This window comes from Papio anubis, unplaced genomic scaffold, assembly GCF_008728515.1.
Source record: "Papio anubis isolate 15944 unplaced genomic scaffold, Panubis1.0 scaffold19, whole genome shotgun sequence".
NCBI classification, from domain to species: Eukaryota; Metazoa; Chordata; class Mammalia; order Primates; family Cercopithecidae; genus Papio; species Papio anubis.
Genome location: NW_022161910.1, coordinates 2,378 through 23,950, shown reverse-complemented (window position 1 = coordinate 23,950; position 21,573 = coordinate 2,378). Strand labels below are relative to the sequence as shown.

General features: G+C 51.8%; 2 protein-coding genes and 1 pseudogene across 3 annotated transcripts; 1 reads left to right on the top strand and 2 right to left on the bottom strand.

Moving 5' to 3' along the window:
- The first annotated feature begins 834 nt into the window (after positions 1-834).
- Positions 835-4,966, top strand: LOC101007228 (40S ribosomal protein S17). Its single transcript, XM_031661564.1, has 5 exons — positions 835-969; positions 1,267-1,418; positions 2,396-2,501; positions 3,019-3,084; positions 4,838-4,966. Exons 1-5 carry the CDS (start codon positions 967-969, stop codon positions 4,916-4,918), a joined length of 408 nt encoding a protein of 135 aa, XP_031517424.1. The 5' UTR covers positions 835-966; the 3' UTR covers positions 4,919-4,966.
- A 7,665-nt stretch (positions 4,967-12,631) lies between these two features.
- Positions 12,632-21,202, bottom strand: LOC101006896 (golgin subfamily A member 6-like protein 10). Its single transcript, XM_031661563.1, is given in 10 exon segments — positions 12,632-13,208; positions 13,571-13,679; positions 13,934-14,026; positions 14,450-14,524; positions 16,158-16,235; positions 16,503-17,248; positions 17,642-17,729; positions 18,654-18,713; positions 19,332-19,451; positions 21,119-21,202. Coding segments are annotated over 7 exon segments (1,227 nt in total). The 3' UTR covers positions 12,632-13,208; positions 13,571-13,679; positions 13,934-14,026; positions 14,450-14,473.
- On the bottom strand, positions 17,291-21,128 carry LOC116272777 (annotated as a pseudogene). The gene has a single exon (XR_004181348.1). The product of XR_004181348.1 is annotated as an abl interactor homolog (transcript).
- Positions 21,203-21,573: the final 371 nt, after the last annotated feature.

The window sequence follows — 21,573 nt, the reverse complement described above, 5'->3', positions numbered from 1 at the left end:
AACTCATCCAGCCTGGCCAGCTCAGCCTTCCCCTATCAGGTAGGGGCCTAGGACTGCTGTCAGCCCAGGGAGCAGAGTTGGAAGAAGGGGCAGGGCCCTACCTAGGCTGCGGCCCATCGGGGCAGCCTGAGCTGGTGGCTTCGGAAGGCCCTGGTTTGGGGATGGGTATGGCAGGAACAGCCTGAAGATGGTGGTTGGAGAGGGTGCCTGAGGTGCTGGGAGTTCTGCAGGTGATTTGGGCCCTTCATGTCAATATTGGAGAGGTTGCTGTGTGCTAGGCGCTGTTAAAGCAGTGGGAATTAGCTAAACAAAATGACCATTACTGTCATGGAGCTCACCCCTAGTTGAGAAAAATAAGCCGAGTCACACGGCAAGTGCTAGGAAATATAAGCAGGGATAGTGAGGGAGTTATTTTACCTAAGTCTGAAGGGAAAGCCCTCTGATAAGGAAACATTTGAGCAAAGGCCCGGAAGAAATGAGATATGTCTCTCCCAGTCGCACCCTGTCTCTACCTGCCAAGTCTCTGGCCAGCGGAGTGGGTGGGGACCCTGGGCGGCCGTCATCCCGCACTTCATTGTTCCGCGGCCCTGGATCTCCTTCCTTTCTCGGTCCTCCCGAGGACCGGATGCCTCTCCTCTCCCTGACGTGTGTGGAAGAGATGGACCGCTCCTACGCTAGAGCACAGCACACGGGCGGTCCCATTAAAAATCAGATGAGGGAGAGAAGCTAGCCCAAGTCAACCAAGAGGGAGCGGGGAGCGGAAAGGGAGGGGCCGTCGGGGGCGGGACACACCCCGCCCACCGGAGGGGCGCGCCGCCGCCGCTCCCGCCCCACTCCGCCAGGGGGCGCTGTGTGGCTCCCTAGTAGGCTCAGCGCGCCCGGTACCGGCGGAAGCGGCTTTCTGGCCTAAGCTTTAATAGGCCTCGCCTGTGCTTCCTGTTTCCTCTTTACCAAGGACCCGCCAACATGGTAGGTGTTTTGGGTCGATGCCGGCATCCTCCATAATCGTCTTCCATCTGCAGCTTACCGCGGTCTTCAGCCCACAAAAAGAGGCCCTGGGCCGGGCAGGCGCGGAGCCCTGTCAGGCTGGAGCGCAGCGGGAAGGCAGCTTCCGCATTGAGCCCGGCGTCGGGCAGTGCCCAGCCGGGTCCCCTCTCCGGCTCATCGCAGCCGGCGGTCCCCAACCACACCCGCCGGGGCTCGGTGCGGCACTCTTCCCAAAAGGTTGCACTGGCTCGTGAGTGATCCTGTGCTCTCCACCCGCAGGGCCGCGTTCGCACCAAAACCGTGAAGAAGGCGGCCCGGGTCATCATAGAGAAGTACTACACGCGCCTGGGCAACGACTTCCACACGAACAAGCGCGTGTGCGAGGAGATCGCCATTATCCCCAGCAAGAAGCTCCGCAACAAGATAGCAGGGTGAGTCGGGGCTTCCTCGGTCTCCGGGGCCCCGCGGCCTGTTTATGTGCTCCGCCGCCCTCCGACTCTGTAAGAGACGGTACTGTGGTGGTTTCGTTAGCCTGAGCTCCCTTGTGTTCCGGAGGAGGGCTAGAGCTCTGCGTGTGCAGGATTTCCGTTGTGAACTTAGGCTTGTGTCATGACTGGCCGCGGTGACACCTGGGTTGGAGGTAGCCACCGTCAGACCTCTTGCATTGTAGCTACGTTGCTTTTAGGTGTCAGCTTTCTTTTCTTCTCTTTTTTTTTTTTTTTTGAGAGGGAATCTTGCCCTGGCGCCCAGGCTAGAGCAGTGGCGCGATCTCGGCCCACTGCAACCTCTGCCTCCCGGGTTCAAGCGATTCTCCTGGGTCAGCCTTCCGAGTAGCTGGGATCACAGGCACGTGCCCCCACGCCCGCCTAATTTTTGTGTTTTTAGTAGAGACGGGTTTCACCATGTTGTCCAGGCTGGTCTCGAACTCCTGACCTCAAGCGATCCGGCGTCCCAAATTGTTGGGATTACAGGCGTGAGCCACCGTGCCCGGCTAGGTGTCAACTTCTAATGCGTTCTTCACAGTTGCAGTTACTGTTCGAGAGATTTATAGGAATATGGTCTGGAAGAATAGTGCCAAAGTCAACGTATTAATTGCCAAATTATGTGAATTTGAAATTGGAAGAAAGAAAATGAAGGCTGTGAAGGGTCGTGAAACTGCGGGGCGGGGCGGGGCGGGGGAGGGGGAGTTGATCACTATGAAGGAGAGTTTGAATAGTGAGTGAGAAACCAAAGGGAAGGAATGCTCAGACCAGTGGAGGTTCTATGTGTAGGAGGTCCCAGTATAGTCCTCTCTCTTCTCACTGTGGAAAAGAACTAAAGCGGGTATTTATATATCCACATGTGCTGAGTACCAGGTGGGAGTTGATTTGTTTTCTCACTGTTCTCTTTGGCTATGCGTGCTTTGTAGCTATGTCACTCATCTGATGAAGCGAATTCAGAGAGGCCCTGTAAGAGGTATCTCCATCAAGCTGCAGGAGGAGGAGAGAGAAAGGAGAGACAATTATGTTCCCGAGGTAAACTTTCTGGATAATTGGGCTTCTGGCTAATCCTCGAATGATAAAGCTGTGGGTTCCGGCTTCCAAAGGGACCTCGGCTGAATCTGAGACCTTTTATCCATACATTTCCTAACCAGCTGTAGGTGCCCATAGCCCCCTATCAGTTTCTTAGCCTCCATTCTGCTCTTTTGGAACTAGTTAAGTTTAGTCCATATTTCATGAGAGCCCTTAATGATGTTGATTTGATGACTGCTATCGTGGCACGTGGGTTTTTCATTTGCCCCTAATATAGTATTTCTTGGTGTAAACAAAGACTTCAAGTGTTCTGAATACTGAATAGACTATTGAGGGCATGGGAAGGTAAGACCAGAAGAACAGGTCATCGGGGTCTGTAATACTGTAGAGACTGCTTGCCTTGTGAGAGGAATGCTATCCTTGTGCAACTCCTCTTCATATTTAAGAACCTGGGGAAAGGAGGAGAGGTGAGTGATAATCTCATTGATTGGTATGTTGAGCCTATCTCCTTTGTTTCTAGGTCTCAGCCCTGGATCAGGAGATAATTGAAGTAGATCCTGACACTAAGGAAATGCTGAAGCTTTTGGTAAGTGTTTGGTGGATTCCTAAAGTGGTATTTTCCTGGTCAAAAACCATCAGTAGGTCTTACTATCCAAGGTCACCCAGCTAGTAAGTGGCAGAGTTGGGAATCCCATCTAAACTTCTAGCCACTAAATTAGACTGCTTTCATAATGGGTGTAGCGAAAGTTGTGTGCATTGAGTTTGCTCGCCTCAGGATCATGATTCCCAAATCTAGTGGCTTCCAGGATACCTCTTCTCTCTTGGCTGCTTCTGTTCTTGGTCTTATGGCTGGCTTAGGTTGCCCCCTTTGTGTCAGCCCTGGCTCTCTTCATTCTGCCTGCTTTTCTTCTGTGATGGTATTCCTTTGGTGTCTCCATGCTAACCACTCAAATGAGCTTTGGTCCATTTCCAGGTACATACAAGGCACTACTTAGGTAATTCAGGGTATCTTCATTGCACTTTGATGTTTCTTCTGTGACTTAATCTTAGTCCTTTTGCATACTTAGGTGAAAGCATGGGCTTCAAAAATCCATTGGGCAGGCCGGGCGCGGTGGCTCAAGCCTGTAATCCCAGCCCTATGGGAGGCCGAGATGGGCGGATCACGAGGTTAGGAGATCGAGACCATCCTGGCTAACATGGTGAAACCCCGTCTCTACTAAAAACTACAAAAAACTAGCTGGGTGAGGTGGCGGGCGCCTGTAGTCCCAGCTTCGGGAGGCTGAGGCAGGAGAATGGCGTGAACCCAGGAGGCGGAGCTTGTAGTGAGCTGAGATCTGGCCACTGCACTCCAGCCTGGGTGACAGAGAGAGACTCTGCCTCAAAAAAAAAAAAATCCATTGGGCAGTTGGTGATTTTGAACAACTTCATTTTTCCTATTTTTATAGTCATTAAATGTTTAAGGCACTCAAAAAGGTAATTAGCAAAATGAACTCACATGTGCTTTCCCAGCTTCAGAAAAACATCACCAGTACAGGCACAGCCCGCTGTGGGTCTTTTCCTCTTGAAATAACCACTGCGCTGAATGCAGCTTTTTTGTTGAAACTAAAATGGGTTTCTGAGGACCAAATAGGACATGAAGTTCCAGGTATAAGGTGGGCCCTTTGGCTTCTTGCCCTGCCCACCAGCCTGAGCTTGTGCGAGGGCAGGGTCTGCTCTTGCCTCCCTCCCTTCTGCTTGGTGCCTTGTGTACTTGGGCCCTTCACAAATGTTGATTAGATTAGTAATAGCTCTTACCTGGGGCTGGTCCTGCAAAGCAAGTGGCACTGTGTATTCTCAAAGGGACAGAGTTTTGTCTTAGAGCACATTTGGCAATGTCCAGACACATTGTTTTGGTTCTCATAGCAAGGGGATACCTGCTAACTTCTAATGGATAGAGGCCAAGGATGTTGCTAAACTTTCTGCAATGCACAGGACAGCTCCCTGTAACAAAGAATGTCCAGCCCAGGATGTCTGCATTGCCAAGATTGAGAAATGGTGTTTTTGAGTGATAGGAAGGGGTTGTGAAAACAGAAAATGGTATGGTACATTGGGTAAAAGTTGTAGAGTTGTAAATGGGGATACCACACGGTCAGGTGTGTGTTGAAGGAAGATCACACTGGAAAAGTGGGAGGCATTGAGGCCCCTGTTGGCTCTTAGAGTAAAGGGTCTTTCAGGTAGCCTCTGGACCTCCTTGAGAATGCTGTGGCTCTAGGGGCAGGGAGAAGGCCCTCTGTTTTCTTCTGGGGCCCACCCACAGATCTCACCAGTAACTGCTCACTGAATCCATTTTCTCGTTCCAGGACTTCGGCAGTCTGTCCAACCTGCAGGTCACTCAGCCTACAGTTGGGATGAATTTCAAAACGCCTCGGGGACCTGTTTGAATTTTTTCTGCAGTGCTATATTATTTTCAATAAATCTGGGACAACAGCCTTGCCTGTGTCATCTTTGCAGTTGTGTGTGGGTAGAGTAAAGGCAGGAGCTCTCAAGGTGACACATCAGCTGGCACTTGCCTGGGATTCGGGTGCTGCTTGTCTATGGGGAATGGGTTCACCGGAGTTTAGTAAACGAGCAAGGGCAAGCCTGAGCGTGTGGCTAGTGGTCTGCAGTATGAGCCTGGAAAGCTGCTTTGACAGCCCCACCCTGCTTCCCTGGGTCTTCAACCCCTGCTCGGTACACATAATTTGGGCCAACTTGCCCACATTGAGATGGTAGCAACAGGATTATCACGTGTATCAGGGTTTTACTTTTCTGTCAGTGGGAGGTAGGATAAGTGGTGTCTTTGTGTCCAGGGTGGAGCCCAGTGCCTGGAATATAAGAGATCTCAACAAATGTGAATAAATGTGGGAGAACCGATGATACTGGGATGCTTCAGCCTAACTGGAGGCAGACTCACCAGCTGCAGCCTGAGTAGACTGCCCTGGACTCTGAGCTTTAGGATCTCTGTTGAGGCTGTCAGTTAACTGCGTGTGTGCGTCTCAGGAGCTGGGCTGCACTTGGTTGGTTCATGCCCTTGCGTATGAGGAAAGTTGGTGGCTCCGTGTTTCTCCAGTGGGAGAAGGAGCTGTTGGAGAGCCAAGCTTAGCTGGTGGACGGGTGTCCAAGAGAACGGGCAGGGCATGGTGGCTCACACCTGTAATCCCAGTACTTGAGGAGACTGAGGTGGGAAGGATTGCTTGAGCCTGAGAGTTGGAGACCAGCCTGGGCAATAGCAAGACCTCCTCTCTACAAAAAAGGTAGAAAATAAGCTGGGCATGGTGATGTGCATGTGTAGTCCAGCTGCTTGGGAGGCTGAGGTTGGAGGGCTGCCTAAGCCTTGGAGGTGGAAGTTGGAATGAGCCGAGATCACGCCACTGCACTACAATCTAGGCGACGAAGTGAGACCCTGTCTCAAAAAAAAAAGCAGCCAGGAAGTGGCAAAGTTCTAGCCTTAAAGTGATTCTTGCGTATCTGCTTCTGTCAAGCAGATAAATACAGCAAACATTTTAAATGTGTTTTGTAACTTAATTTTTGTATAATTTCAAACTTACAGAGAAGTTGGAAGAATAGTACAAAGAACACCCAAGTTTACTAGTTCATATTTTGCTTCAATGGCTTTATCTTTTTTTGGGGGGTGGAGCGGTAGATAGAGTCTCACTCTGTCACCCAGGCTGGAGTGCAGTGGCACGATCTTGTCTCACTGCAACCTCCAACTCCCTAGTTCAAGTGATTCTCCTGCCTCAGCCTCCCGAGTAGCTGGGATTACAGGCGCTCACCACCACACAAAGCAATTTTTTTTTTTTTTTGAGACGGAGTTCTGCTCTTGTGGACCAGGCTGGAGTGCAATGGTGTGATCTTGGCTCACTGCAACCTCCAGTTCCCAGGTTCAGGTGATTCTCCTGTCTCAGCCTCCCGAGTAGCTGGGATTACAGGTGCCCACCACGCCCGGCTAATTTTGTATTATTGGTAGAGACAGGGTTTCTCCATGTTGGTCAGGCTGTTCTTGAACTCCCTACCTCAGGTGATTCACCTGCATCGGCCTCCCAAAGTGCTGGGATTATAGGCGTGAGCCACCGCGCCAGGCCATATATTCTTTGTATATGTATGTGTGTGTGTATATATATACACACGTGTATATACATATATATACATATATGTATATATATGTATACACACAACTATTTTTTTCTGCTCCACTTGAAGTTGGAGATCTGCCCATTTGCTCCCAAATATTTCAGTGTTACTTCCAGAACAAGAACATTATTTTATATAACCACAATGCAATGATCAAAATCAGGAAATGTAACATTGATATAATACTATGTAATTCAGTGAGTCCTTGGTCACATTTTGATCACATTCACAAAATGTGAAAAGTCGTGATTGATTTATTTTGTCCTTCAATTTGGGCTTTAGTAGCCGGGACCACAGGTATGGACCACCATACCTAGCTAATTTTTAAATTTTTTGTAGACCTAATATCTCCTATGTTGCCCAGGCTGGCCGTGAACTCCTGACCTCAAGTGATCCTCTCCCCTCAGCCTCCCAGAGAGCTAGGATTACACCAGTGTGTGAGCCACCACATTCAGCCATGTACTCTTGTATCTGTTAACCTGTTAGCCAACCTTTGGCTACCTCCTCCCCCTTACCCTTCCTCACCTCTAGTAAACACTATTCTAAGCAAATAGATCTTAAAGGAGACCACCCAGAACCTGGTAGACTCCTATATGGCCACTGTCAACAAGACCGTGCTGGACCTCGTGGTTGGTCTCATGACAAGGACCATCATGCACCTCATGATCAACAATGAGCATGCACTGCCCCATGCGGGCAGGGGGCTCCTGTGGCACTGGGGATGCAGGTGGCCATGTTGGGCTGGGGGAGATGGCAAACAGCCCTCTGGGACCAGGTCCAGGGAGGGAGGCACGGTCAAGACCAGAGCTGTCCCATGGAAATATAACGTGGGACTGGGCACAGTGGCCCATGCCTGTAATCCCAGCACTTTGGGAGGCCAAGGCAGGAGGTTCGCTTGAGCACAGGAGTTCGAGACCAGCCTGGGCAACACAGTGAGTCCAGGTCTGTACACACAAATTTTAAAAATAGCCGGGCTTGGTGATGGCACATGCCTGTAGTCCTAGCTACTTGACAGGCTGACGTTGGAGGATCACTTTGAGCCCAGGAGGTTGAGGCTGCAGTAAGCAGTGATCTCACCCACTGTACTCCAACCTGGCAACAGAGTAAGATCCTATCTCCAAAAACAATTTTTAAAAACCAAGTAGACAGGTGTCCTGGTGGCATGATAGGTCCTGGGTCCTCTTCCAGATCTGTAACCTTGGACAGGTGACTTTTCCTCTGGACCTCAGTGTTCCCATCTGAGTGAGAAAAGGCAATGGGGAGGCAGATCTTCGAGTCTAAGTGGTGTAGAAGCCACATCTGAAAAGCCATACTTAGGGCTCCAAGCCCAGCGCACAGTCCCAGCAGGGCCCGGCAGGGCGGCCAGGGCAGCACAGGCATTAGGTTCCACCCTTCTTCCCTCTTTGCCCACTCTCAGACCAAGGAATTCATCTCGGAGCTGCTGTCCAACCTGTACTCACATGGGGACCAGAACACACTGATAGAGGAGTCAGCAGAGCAGGCACAGTGGGGCGACAAGATGCTGCGCATGCACCACATGCTGATGGAGGTGCTCAGCATCATTGGCGACATCAACACGACCACCATCAACACGACCACCGTCAGCACGCCCACAGGGGCCCGTGGATGACTCCTGGCTGCAGGTGCAGAGCATCCCGGCCAGACGCAGGTACCAGGGCTGGTCCCCACGGTCCTAAAGCCCCCCCAGCCTCCCTGACAGCCTGGGGGCTCTTGGAACGGGCTCCATGCCCAGGCTGGCAGATGTGGGTGCTCTCTGGAGCTGTCAGAGACGGCAGAGAGCTTGCGGTTTATGGTGGGAGCTTGGAGGGGGTCGTGTGTGGGGCTGGATTCTGAGGCGGCCAGAGGTCTAGGAACATCATCCTGGGCACGCTGTACCTGTCATGCAGTCTGAGTCATGCTGCCAGGGCAGAGTACCCAGCTCCCAGCCTGGGAGTGCTGAGAGCCAAATCCACTGCAGAGCGGTGGTGATAGTCGGGGTCCCACCTCCTCTATTTGTTGCAACCCAGTGGTGATCTAGGATAAAACCTTGAGACTCCCATGCACACGGTCATCCCACAACACACTTCACAGGCCAGGCAGGGACACAAAGCCCCCTTCCCTCCCTCCCAGGTACCATCATAGCTGCTAGTGTGTGACCGAAAGCAGGGTCCCTGGCCCCTGCTGAAGCACTACTGCCAGCCAGCAGGCTCACGCACCTTGGCCTGATGCTCCTAGGGGTCACCTATGCTATTCAGCCAAGGGGACTACACTGCCTGCTGGCCTGGCTGAGCTCTGTCCAGTGAGCCTGCCCGCCTCTCCTGCCACAGACTCTCCCTCTTCTGCTTTTTTCTGCAGGAAGGGCCCAGCCTCACCTATGTGACCTGCAGTCCCCCAACAAGCTGAGGCTTCCCTCTTAGACTTACAAATCTATGGCCAGTGGCATCTGGCTGCCTGCCCTCCTTGCCTACCCAAGGGTCCTCTCAGAGGGTCCTGGGCTTTCTGATGGCCCAGAGGGGCCTCCGGCGCTCAATCCAACCGTCCATCCCTTTTAGCGTCATCATCCTGGTTCAAGCAGTATTCCTTCCCTATCAGGCCTGGTGGCTGTTGCTTGGGGCTCCCCAAGGTGAGGGGTGGCCCTGGGCCAGTGGGTTGGAAGACAGGGTAACCAGAGAAAAGGGAAGCCTGAGGGGACTGAGCATTGGTCTGAACTGTGGGTGCACTGCCTGGATGCCATGGGAGAGGCGTATGTGGGGTGTGGAGGGCCGCTGCAGCCCCCAGGCACTACCTGTGAAGTTCCGGCTCTTCCTTCCATCTTCCTCCCTTTTCCCTTCCAGCCCCTTTTCCAGGAACCTTACTACACACCCGCACCTGCTCCCTCCCCTCCCTGGCCCTCACACAGCTCTTGCATTGTGCCCATGCTCTGCGCTTGCCTCACCAGCAATCTGCTTCCTTTTCTCTCTCCCATTTTCTCTCTGCTTCTCTCCAACTGCCTGCTGATCAGGTCAGGCAAGTCCATCCCGTCCTGAGAGTCCCAGGCCCTGCTTCGACCTCTAAACAGATCTCTCCTCTTCTCGGAGGCCTCTCTTTCCAAGCCTGCCTGGGCGGGTGTCCTGTGACTTGACAGTGGATCCCCAGCCCCAAAGCCTTCATCTGTGACTTAGTCTGTTGTAGTGGTGAGCTGATACTTCCAGCTGTGACCGTTGCTGAAAACTTGTGCCCCCTCTGTGGTATGCCCCTGCCCTGTTCTGTAAATAGCGATAAATACTCATATATATATATATGCGCACACCTATACATGGCCGATGGCCTCGCCTCTAGCACTGGGAATCAGTCCCCGTGCTGTCCTTGTGGAGAGTCTTGTGGCCCAACAAGAGAAAGCCGTCCCCTGACATCGCCCCTCCAAAGTGTGCCACCTCCAGTGAGCCTGTCATGTGGACAGCCAGCCCCCGCCATCCCTCCCACCCTCCACCAAGCATGGGGGTGCTGTGCAGGCAGCTGCGTGGACTGACAGTCTCTACCAGTCCTGCTGTCCCTCGGCTGAGAAACCCATTTCTGGATGACGGGCAATGTGTCCTCTGCTGGCTGTGTTCTCTGTGGAGCTCAGGGGAGGGGAAAGGCCAAGCCATTTCTAGGGTGCTGTTGGGAGTGGTGAAAAGGCTACAGCCTTTCCAAGGGACACATTTCCTGGAAAGTCCCTGGAGCTTAGCTGGTTCTTATCCTGTGATGCCGGCTCTGGCCACTAGGGGGCAGGGTCATGAACTCAGCCTGGAGGGAGACTGAGGGGCAGCCTGCACTCTGTAAGGACAGACAGAACAGGCCACCCAGTGCAGACAGGAGAGAGAGGCAGGCGGACGGAAGGGAAGACACCTGGGGTAGATGGAAGTCAGTACCCTTGGGTGCTGGTATCTGTCTTCCCGGCCACAGCTAGATCAGGCTTCTGAGCCTGTTGGCTGTCAGGGCGGGACTGTGCCCATTAGGCACCATGGCAGTCCCCGTCACATCCACCAGGTGTCACCAGGCAGCATACAGGTAACAGGCCTGGAAGATCCTCAACAGCCCAGCTGGACATGCTCAGACACTCTGGGGCTCCTCGTTCTCAGACACTTGGGGCTCCCCAAGGTGAGGGGTGGCCCTGGGCCAGTGGGTTGGAAGACAGGGTAACCAGAGAAAAGGGAAGCCTGAGGGGACTGAGCATTGGTCTGAACTGTGGGTGCACTGCCTGGATGCCGTGGACCCAGTGAGGGAAACGGGAACACACCAGGCTGAGCTGTATGGCTAAATCCATTTATTCCACAATGAAAAGTGAAATAAACAGGAGTCACATCACCAAGGGAGCCACGACCTCATCCCCGCCTCCTTCCTCTGTCCTATGCTAGGAATAAATAAGTTTCCCAGCTGCAAATAATTATTAGAACCTCCTCTCCTTATGCCAGCTCCAACCTCCACTAGGTACAATACAGGGGGTGGCCCTACCCCCCAGAATGTTACACAAATTCAATGTGTATACTGGGGAAACGGGAGTCACCCCAGCAGCCCATGCCCTCACTTGGTCTACTGTTAGCCCCACTGTCCTGGTTCAGCTGCCTCTCTGAATAAGAAGATGGGAGCCCCCGAGGGAAAAGTTGCTTTGGTGAGAGTAGAGAGGTCATCCAAACAAACCATCCTCCAAACAAACCAACTCCATCGGCCTCTGGTTCTTAAATAACAAGCATCATCGTCCAGAAATTCAAGGACTCAGCCATGGTCAAGGTGGCAAAAAGTCTGTCTACCCCCTTAGACAGGGGTCTTGTCTTGCTACCCTAGTGGTAAACGGGTGACTGGGAAGGGGTGGCAGGGACATGGTGGGGGTGAAGACTCCAGACCCACTTCTCCAGGCTTATGCTGACAGGGGCCTGCTTTTATTTATTTTTATTTATATCCTGTGACTTTTTTTTTAAATACCATAACTTCTTTTTCATAACTTTTTAAAATAACTTTTCATAAAACTTTTTTCTACTTTTTTTGACACACTTTTCCACGTTTTGCCCCATAACTCTTTCATCCCATAACTCTTTCATCCCATAAATTTTAGTTTGTTCTTTTAATAAACACACTTACATAGTTACAATTTTGTAAAAATAAAACCATATCTCATGCCAAGCGTGCCCAGTATTTGCACTCTATAGTATTTAATACTATAGTTTTCAAGACACACACAATTTTAAGGCAAAAACAACACTTTGCAACAATTTAATAATTTATTACATTACAGTAACATCGCAGCAGTCAACAATGCCACTTTAGGCAAATTCAATATTTCCATTATAGGATTCAGTATTTCCATATATATTCTATGTTTATAAGAATTCATAAATTGGTAAAAGTCATTCTAAGAAAACTTGGCAAATAAAGCTTTGGACTGGAATTGGCATTTCTTTCTCTACTTTTCCTTCCCCTAGTTTCTTTTTTTTAAACTATAGTATTCATATTTAAAATGTTTTAACTTATTTCAAAACATTAAGATAGCAGTTACATTTTTGAATAGTTATTTTAAAATGACTAACATAAAGTTTTAGAGAAACTCTATTATGGATAGGGCTGATTTACATTTTCACATTTTCTAAAAATCAGCTTTGGTTTTAGAATTGATTTTTTTCATTTCTGGAAAACCTATCAAGTTTAATCAAATACTTTAAAAATGATTATCATATATTGCAATCTTTAAATAGGTATTTTGATTCTTCCTACAGAAATTCAAATTTATTCAGTTGAACTCACATTTTAGATTTTATGTTTCTGATTAACTCTAACCTTCTAATGTTGCCTTCTAAGCAAATTGAAAGCTGCCTTATACTGAATGAGGAAGAGAACAAATACTTGGCTGAATGAGGTATTGCAAACGACTGCATGCACTTTGAAGAAAGACTAAAGTTATTGTCATAGAATTTCCATTCTTTTTAGCTTTTTCTTAAACATATGACAAAATTCCTACACAAAGAGTGGTATTTCAGTTAATATAGCACTTTTATTTTTCAGACTGACATTCAGCTTAAATATGCCGGTATGTGATTTAATCCAGAGGTCCCTGATGAACACATTATTGTCAGATAGGTTCCAGATGCTAAACACTATCTGAAGGTCATTCCTAGTCATTTATATGTGTCAGGTAAAAGTGAAGTGATTTGAACTGTCAAAATACAGAGTGAACATGAGGGAAAGACCCACTCTCCTTTAACTTTCTACAAATAAATTTAAGTTAGAAACACAAATAAACATGAGTGGCTCTAACATTCAAATGAAGTAAATGAATTGTGTAGGAGATTAACCCCTAAACTTTGTTTGTTTGTTTTTAAATTTCTTGACCAGCTCTTAGATGATGGTGATGTTTATCTCCCTGATCTCGGCACGGTGAAAAGAATGGCATGCAGGGGTTGCTGCCCAAGCCTCGGTGCTCCTGGAGAGTCCTGCGTTAGAGGAAGCAGCTGCACCATCTGCTGTGCCGTGGGGTTGTCGTGGGGAGAACCCTCTCTGGCCTCTCCTGGTGCAGGCTCCACGCTGTCAGTGAGGCTCAGCCACGAAGATCTTCAGACAGAGGGAGGAGGGGATCTGAGGTCAGTGCGAGCCTCCCCTGCTCCTGCCCGCCCACCCCGCCTGAGCGCTCTACCCACCACCCTGCTTGTCAGCACACCCAAGCTCCTGGGGGATTGGGGCTCCTAGAGCGGGCTGATCAGCAGGGCTCTGGGCAGTGGTCAGGAATTTGTCGTGCCCCTCGTTGTGGTCGCCCACAAGCCACAACACCTGTCCCTGCAGCTCCAGCAGGTTCACCTGGAGGGAGGGGTGCTTAGCTGCCATGCTGGTGTTGGCGCCCAAGTTCACCCCCACCCCCACCCCCGCAGAGATGGCCCCATACAGGGCTCGGTGGGTCTCCCCACACACAGACTCACCCCCAGTCCCTGGGGTCCTCTGAGATGAAGCCACTGGGTGAGCCAGGGGCTGGGAGCACACCCTTTGCTCTTCCTGGGCACTGGCTCCAGCGTCGTTGAAAAATGCCACCTGAAGGCAAGAGGTGAGTATTCTTGTAGGGACATACACAGAACAACCGGGGCAGGGAGGTGGAGCACAGCCCCTTCCCTTGGGGCTCAGAGTGTGCACCTGTTGGTCACAGGTGAAATGGTGTTTGACCACTGGCTCCCGGAAGGAGTGAAAGTCCACAGAAATCAGAAGGCAGGGAAACCAAGAACATAAGGGGATCTGGGAGGGACCAGCGAGGAAGGTGACAAAGTAGGGACAGGGAAAGTCAGGCTCACCTGACCTCCCGGCTCTCCCGGTCCTCTGGGATGTCCTGCATGGGCCGAGGTGCCTCCTCCTCCTCACTGTCCAGATGTCCTCCTCCATCTCCTCTACGGGGTGGCCAGAGGGGTCCTCAGACAACCCAACAAGGGAAGTGAGGGTCCACCTCTGCCCCCACCCTCACTGTGTAGCCCTGAGCCAGCCCATTCCCAGAGGGGAATGAGCTGTTCTGTATTATTACTTTTAAGAACCAAGATCTTGCTATACTGCCCAGGCACAGTCCCACTACCGATTGGTGCCGGAGTCCTGACCTGGTCCCTTTCTGACCTGGGCCAGTTCTCCCATCTTTAGGCAACCTGATGGCCTCCTGCTCCCAGGAGGTCACCATATTGATACCGAACTTAGCGCGGACACCCGGTCGGCATAATGACCAGCTGTGTTAAAGGTGTCTTCCAACTCCTCAATCCTATGCTGCTAACAGTTCCCCTTTCCTCCTGGGGCTCTCGCCTCTTCCTCCGAGTGGTCTCCCGTACCTTCCCCAGGGAGAGCCATGAGGCTCAACCTGGCTTTAGCTGCTGTTTCTGCTGGCTGGTAGCTTCCAGGTGCTCCTAAGAGGCCAGGAAAGAGGGTGAGAAGGCACGGAGGTTGCCAGGTTGTCCCTCTCATGGCCCTGTCCTCAGCAACTCCCTCCCCGGGGTCTCCTGCAACTTTTGGTGGGCCATCTTAGCTACCACTTTGCCTTGAGCTTCCTGCTGCTGCAGCTGGTCCAGGAGCTGGGTCTGCAGCAGTAACTGCCTGTGCAGCACCTCCTTCTCAGAGGTCAGCTGCTGCTAAGCGACCACATACTGCTGCAGGTGACACAGGTACTGGTCTCCCTGCTGCTGCAGACTCTGAGCCTCTTGGCTCTTCAGCTTCACCTGCAGGAAGATCCTGGGCATGAGGGCGTTTACTAGCTGGCTTCCAGATTCCTGGCCCATGAATAGGGTAGCAAGGGCACTGTGGTGCTCTGTGGCCTGCCCAGGCCCCTGGTCCCTTGCTCCAGGCGTAAGAGCCTGCCTCCCTTGCCTGCAACCCAATGCATCCTTCCCCAGCCTCAAATCTCACACGCTTTTCCCTATCATTTAAACTGTAGGCCACAGACTAGTGGAAAACAGGGGGAGCCAACCAGCATCTGCTAAGTGTACTACATGCCTAATGTTTCCACGTATTATCTCATTTAATCCTCAGCACCTCTGCAAGGAAAACGCTAACTTCCTTTTGAAGTTAAAGAAACAGAGACTTTGCCGGGCGAGGTGGCTCAAGCCTGTAATCCCAGCACTTTGGGAGGCCGAGATGGGCGGATCACAAGGTCAGGAGATCGAGACCATCCTGGCTAATACGGTGAAACCCCGTCTCTAGTGAAAAATACAAAAAACTAGCCGGGAGAGTTGGCGGGCGCCTGTAGTCACAGCTACTCGGGAGGCTGAGGTAGGAGAATGACGTGAACCCGGGAGGCGGAGCTTGCAGTGAGCTGAGATCCAGCCGCTGCACTCCAGTCTGGGCGACAGAGCGACACTGCATCTCAAAAAAAAAAGAAAAAAAGAAAATCTTAGAAATGCAAAGTAGTTGAATGATAACCAGTAGAACCGAGTCCGGAAACCAGTTTGAGTCTAAGGAGTCTTTTTGGTTTTTGCGTTTTGTTTTGTTTTGAGACAGTGTCACTCTGTCCCAGGCTGTAGTCCAGTGGTGCGATCTCAGCTCACTGCAACCTCTACCTCCCAGGCTCAAATGATTCTCGTATCTCAGCCTCCTGAGTAGCTGGGATGACAGGCATGCACCACCAGGCCTAGGTAATTGGTTCTTTTTTGAAATTTTAGTAGAGATGAGGTTTTGCCATGTCAACCAGGCTGGTCTCAAACTCCTGACCTCAAGTGATTCTCCTGCCTCAGCCTCCCAAAGTGGTGGGACTACAGGCGTTAGCCACCACACCCAACATAAGGAGCCTCTTACACCACTGTCTCTTCCACTGTGACTGGGGAACTCCATGCCTCTAGCTGGGACGATGATATCCAGACCTGAGGGGAGCCCAGGGCTCCCCACCTCTAAAAGTCAGAGGGAAAGATGCAAGAAACAGCAATAGGACTGCCCTGGAGAGTGCTGGGGTCACCTGCCCCCAGGTTGCAGCTGCCTCTGGCCTGGCGCCTCCCTTCCCCAGAGGCTGGTGCCCGCCTCCCAGCCCTTCTTGGATGGGTCAGAGGTTACCGTGTCTTTCAGCTCGCCCAGCGTCTTCAGCTCCTTTACTTGAGGCTCCAACTGCAGTGCGCTCTTGTTCTCATTGTTCTGGACAGAGAGAAGCAATCATTGGCCACCCGCTATAGCTGGAGACCCCAGAACTTGGTGTCTGCCTGCCATGGCACCGGGAAGGGTGGAGGCAGGTTAGAAAAATCATCCCCTCTCTCCCACAGCCATCAGAGCAGGGCTCTGGCTCACAGGTGCCTTTAGAAGTACCATTTCATGTGAGGACTACAATGCCCCATTTTACAGGTGGGGAAACAAAGGCCTGGAGGGCTAGGGAAGAGGGCAGGCTCCCCAGGTGGGGCAACCCACCGGCTCCTCGAAGCTACTGTGTGGCTCCGCCTGCTGCTCGTAGAGGGCTTCCCACCCCAGCTCCAGCATCCTCTCCAGCTCCCGCAGCCTCTCCAGCTCCCGCAGTGTCTCCTGCTCCCACAGCCTCTGATCCTGCTCCCGCAGCCTCTCCTGTTCCAGCAGCTCCTCCACTTGGTCCAGCAGCTGCTCCTCCTCCAGCAGCCTCTTCTGCTCCTCCTGTTGCCTGTCCCGTTCCAAAAGCTTCTCCACCTGCTCCAGCAGCCTCTCCTGCTCCCGGAGTCTCTCATCCTGCCCCCGCAGCCTCTCCTCTTCCAGCAGCTTCTGTACCTGGTGCAGCAGCCTCTCATGCTCTAGCAGCTTCTCCTCCTCCTCCTCCCATCTCTCCTGTTCCAACAGCTTTTTCACCTCCTCCAGCAGCCTCTCCTGCTCTGGCAGCCACTCCTGCTCCCATATCCTCTCATCCTGCTCATGTATCCTCTTCTCCTGCTCACATATCCTCTCCTCCTGCCCAGATAGCCTCTCCTCCTGTTCATGTAGCTTCTCCTCCTGCTCACGTATCCTCTCCTCCTGCTCACGTATCCTCTCCTCCTGTCTCCTGTTCAGGAGACTCAACATCTGATTGTTTTCCACCTCGGCCTGGAGCTGTCTTTCCAGACTCTCCAGCTCCTTCCTTAGGTGTTTGGTCTCATCTTGTAGCTGCTCCACCTCAGAGGGCCCTCCTGGGGAATCTGGGGCCCGGGGTTCAGCTGAGAAAGGAAACAGACAATAAGGGTCTCTGGATTCTCAAAAAAAAAAAAAAAAAAAAAAAAAAAATCCTCCCATTGGTGCAGAGCTCCTCCTCTCAGGCTTCCCAAACTTGGCCTCACTGCTAAGGATTCCTCGCACCCAGATGGTAGCCAATCTTCCAAGCCACTTTCAATGGAGAGCACTGTGGGTGGCTGACAATGGGCACTCCTCCCTCTTTGCTGATGGGGACACCAAGGCTCAAGCAGATGACAAGGCTTGCAGTCTCCTGGCACAGACCTCTCTCCCTCTGCCTCAAAGCCCTTCCATCCACCCACCTCCCTGGGGCATTCTAAGCCACCCCCACAGCCCTCTGATGCCAGTCCTGCTCCCAGGTCACGCCAGCCCCATCTTACTCCTCTGGTGTTTGAGTTTGAACAAGCTCCTCCCAAGCTTCTGTACCCGATGTATCTCACGCTTCTTCTCCTCCTTCAATGTGGGAACCTGCCCAAAGCACAGGGCGAAAGGGCCTTGGTGATAGGGGCTGAACCTCTAGAGACAGAGTTTGAGAAAGGCCCCCCCGTTCTGCCAGCTTGTGATTTAGAAAGGTGCGTTCATTCAACAAACATCTGCTGAGCACCTACAGGCCAGGTATGGTTCTTCACAGCAGAGATAGAAGACAGAAAAGGACAGACAGGAGCCCTTGGCCCTGAGGTTTCCATTCTAGGGGCCTTTAAATCTCGGACTCCCAGAGCTAACAGAGACCTTTGATACTCTCTACCTCCTCCAGAAACAGGAGCCCAAGGAGGAGAGAAGGCTTGTCCAGACTCAAAAAGCAAATTAGGGACTGAGTCAGGGCAGAAATACAGGCCCCTGACAAACAGCCAGGCTAGTGCTTCCCTGAGAGGCAACAACCCCAGGGCATGTGTGGCAAGGAGTCGAGCAGGGGTGTCTGGAGAAGAGAGAGTCAGCAAAGAGGGCAGTGCAGAAGAGCCAGGCTGCACGGTCTGTGCTCTGGGGTCCATCCAGGTGAGGCCTGGGTGCCCCAGCTCCCCATTTACCCTTGGCACCAGGGGTCCCTAGACCCTTTCTTCAGGGCCTCAAGGGGAAACGAGTCCAGGTTTGGCAGCGTGGAATCAGAGGACGCCACTGGACTCTTCCCAGTGAATGGATGTTTTCACTGGGTTGACTGATTATTGCGGAGCTTTGAGTCCGGGGTTCCTGCTAGTTCTTGGTACTGGCTCTGAGGTGCATGCAGAGAGGAGGAGTTGGAGGATTGCGGGGAGGGGTAGAGAGAACACTCATTAGGGCTGGGGAGGGGTGTGTCTGGGCTGTCTCAGCTGGCAGAGGGGCAACCAGCCCCTGCTGTGGGAGGAGGTTGGAGGGCTGGCCTGCAGGGTCACTGAACCTCGGCCCAGGGCCTCTTACCTGCAGATCTTTCAGGTTAGTCGATGACACAGGGCCCTCCCCGTAGACACCTGTTGCTGACTACAAGAGATGAGAGTGCACATGGAGATGTTCTGTCCCCCTCAGTGTCTAAGCCCTCTGACTTCCTTTCTTCCCCATCAACTGACAAACATTTCTTTTCTGCCTATCTTGGACCAGTTGTCCCATAACTCCTTTGTGCCAACTTCTCTCATGGTTTTTATCACCCCACCATCCCACCCTGGGGCGCTTTCAGTGACTCCTAAAGGGACAGCCTGATGGCAAGTGGCTCTTCTCATTGGCCTGGCTTCCCCTTGAGACTGGGAGTGAGAAAACTCAAACAGCAATGACCATTTCGTGGGTGTCCTGGGTGTTTACAGCAGGCCATGTACTAAGGAGTCTCAGAAAAACAACAATAACAAATCTCATTTAAACTTCACAAATAGATGTTTAAAAATCCCACCTCTATTATACAGATTTGAAAAGAGACCCGAAGACCTCAAGCAACTTGCCCTAAATCATATCTTAATGAATCCCTAATCAATCATTAGCAGATGGAGAGGCAGGATTCAAACCCAGAATTCTTAACCAGTACCCAACAGTCCATCCACAATCTTAACAATTATCCTCTACTGCCCCTTAGGCCCCCTGTCCCCAGGAGCCTGGCCAGCCAAGACTCACATCCCCAGGTGAGCGGTAACCACCAGAAGCGGCGGTGTCAGGGCCACTGCCATTGATTTTCTTTTTCCTGTTAGCTCCTGCTGGAACGCCAGGGCTCTTCCTCTGCCAATATTCTTTTAACTGTGGGAAAGAAGAGCAGTGACACTCATGAGAACTATCAGCCCCTACAGCCACATCCTCCTTCACAGTTTTGACAAAATACTCTTCTACACCATCTGATTTAATGCCACCACCAACTGTACAAGGTGTTGTCACAATCCTTTAGTGACTGAGAGGGATTGATATCATGGTTAGAAAAAAAAAAGAAAGAAAGAAAAAGGCAATACTGGAACTTAAACTCAGTCTTCTGACTCCAAGCTCTGGGGTTTTGCCATGAATCAGCAGCTGCCAGGGACCAAAACCAGGGGCGGAGTTAGAACAGTAAACATGAAGGAGGCAGGAACTGTATGCCGCGTGGCTTGGAGTCATACATCCTCACATGTCCGTTAGTGTGAAGAAGTGCACCAGTACCTCTCACACTTTCATATCAATGTGTCCTCATGGCAGAAGGCAGCTTTTCTGTTAAATCTGGGAATTTTTCAGAAAGAGGACAACCCAAGCCTGATTTCAGAGAGAAGTCTGGTATATGCTTCGAAACCTATGTGACTGTCATCCCTAAGGACATTAATGTTTGATCTGAAGAGAATCAAGGGAAACTGATGCTTCAGAAAGATGTCCCACATTCATCCTGTGGCACTCAAAGTACCCCAGGTTGAGATGATATGAGGAAGAGTCAAGCTATCTAGTTCAGCTTCCCAAGATCTATTCCACTGAAGATGAGCAAATCTCACTTCAGAGACCACTGACTGAAGGGCGGTCTGGTCCCAGAACCGTGGAGAACTCAGAAAAGAATGTTAAAGTCCCTCTGCAAAGTAGAAGCCTGGGAGAAAACCAAACCAAGGCCATTCTCCCATGGCCACCCAGAGATACTGTCAAGGTTTTGAGCACACAGGGGAAGTGCAGGCTTTTCCCACTGTCAATGCCTCTGTGAAGGGAGTAAGGCGGCCTGAAACCTCTTGTTCCTGGGTCCCATAGTCCCCATTCCCCTTCCAACTGGAAATTTGTGCTGTGACCAGAGGATCCGGAAATGGGGTGAGAAAACTTAGGGGACTGGGTTGTAAGATCAACGGCTGGTCTTGCAGCAGTAATGGCAGTTCCTAGGAGGACTGTGACATCACTACATTCCATTCCTCCCAGTGGAGGGGACCACATCAGCGTGATGCCCGAGTCACCACTCCATGATGGGGGAGGGAAACACAGGGTTCGGACCCAGGTCCTTGGAGACACCAGCCGAAGGAGCCCAGGGAGGTGGAGCTTGGGGCATCAGGAGGGGAGGGCAGAGTCCGCAGTAGGGAGCCCCGGGAATCACCAGCCAAAAGTCACCCAAGGATGACTGGCAACGGGGGGGCCTGGGGCTGGGGTACCCAGGTCCTGGGAGACGCAAGCCCAAAGAGCCCAGGAAGGTCAGGCTTGGGGCAGCAGGAGGTGACGGCCGAGTATGGAGCGGGGTGCCCCCGGTGTCACCCGCCCAAAGTCACCCTGGGGTAAAGATCGGCAAGGGCAGGGATTGGGCTGCTTGCTGAAGGGGTGGGGCTGACTGACAAGAATTTGGTGGGGGGGAGCCCAGAGTCACTGGTTTTGGGGGTCCCATTCTGGTATGCCTGAGGAATAGTATGGGCTCTGGCAATGGTCTTGTCATCGGAGAGGATCTGTGGTTGGGTTGGGGGCTATGACCTGGTGCGTTTTACCTTTTTCTTGGCTGTGGTGAATTTTCCCTGTCGTGTTTTTTCTGACATCATGGGGTGCGGAGGGAGGTGGGGTTGGGGTCACATCAGCGAAATCCCAGTGAGCAAGGCTGAATGCTTCCAGTCACCTACCAGGCCGCTGTGCAACTGAGCCAGAGGAGGCGTAACCAGGGCCCCACTAGAACTCAGAAGAGGGGCGTGGCCTTAATGCTGCAAGCCCATTGGGCAGTGAGAAAGATGAAAGGGAAAGGAGGTGTGGCCAGGCGGCAGGGTGTCCAGAGGGACCTGTGGCATCACAAGGAAAGCTGCCCATTCAACCGCTCTCCCCGCTCCACTCAGAAGGAGGGGAGGGGCCGCCCACTCTGGGAGAGGCAAGGGTCTGGCTTTTGCTTTAAAAGCTTTAAAACTGTAAAAAATAAACTTAAAAATGTATACATGTGTATACTTTATATATATGT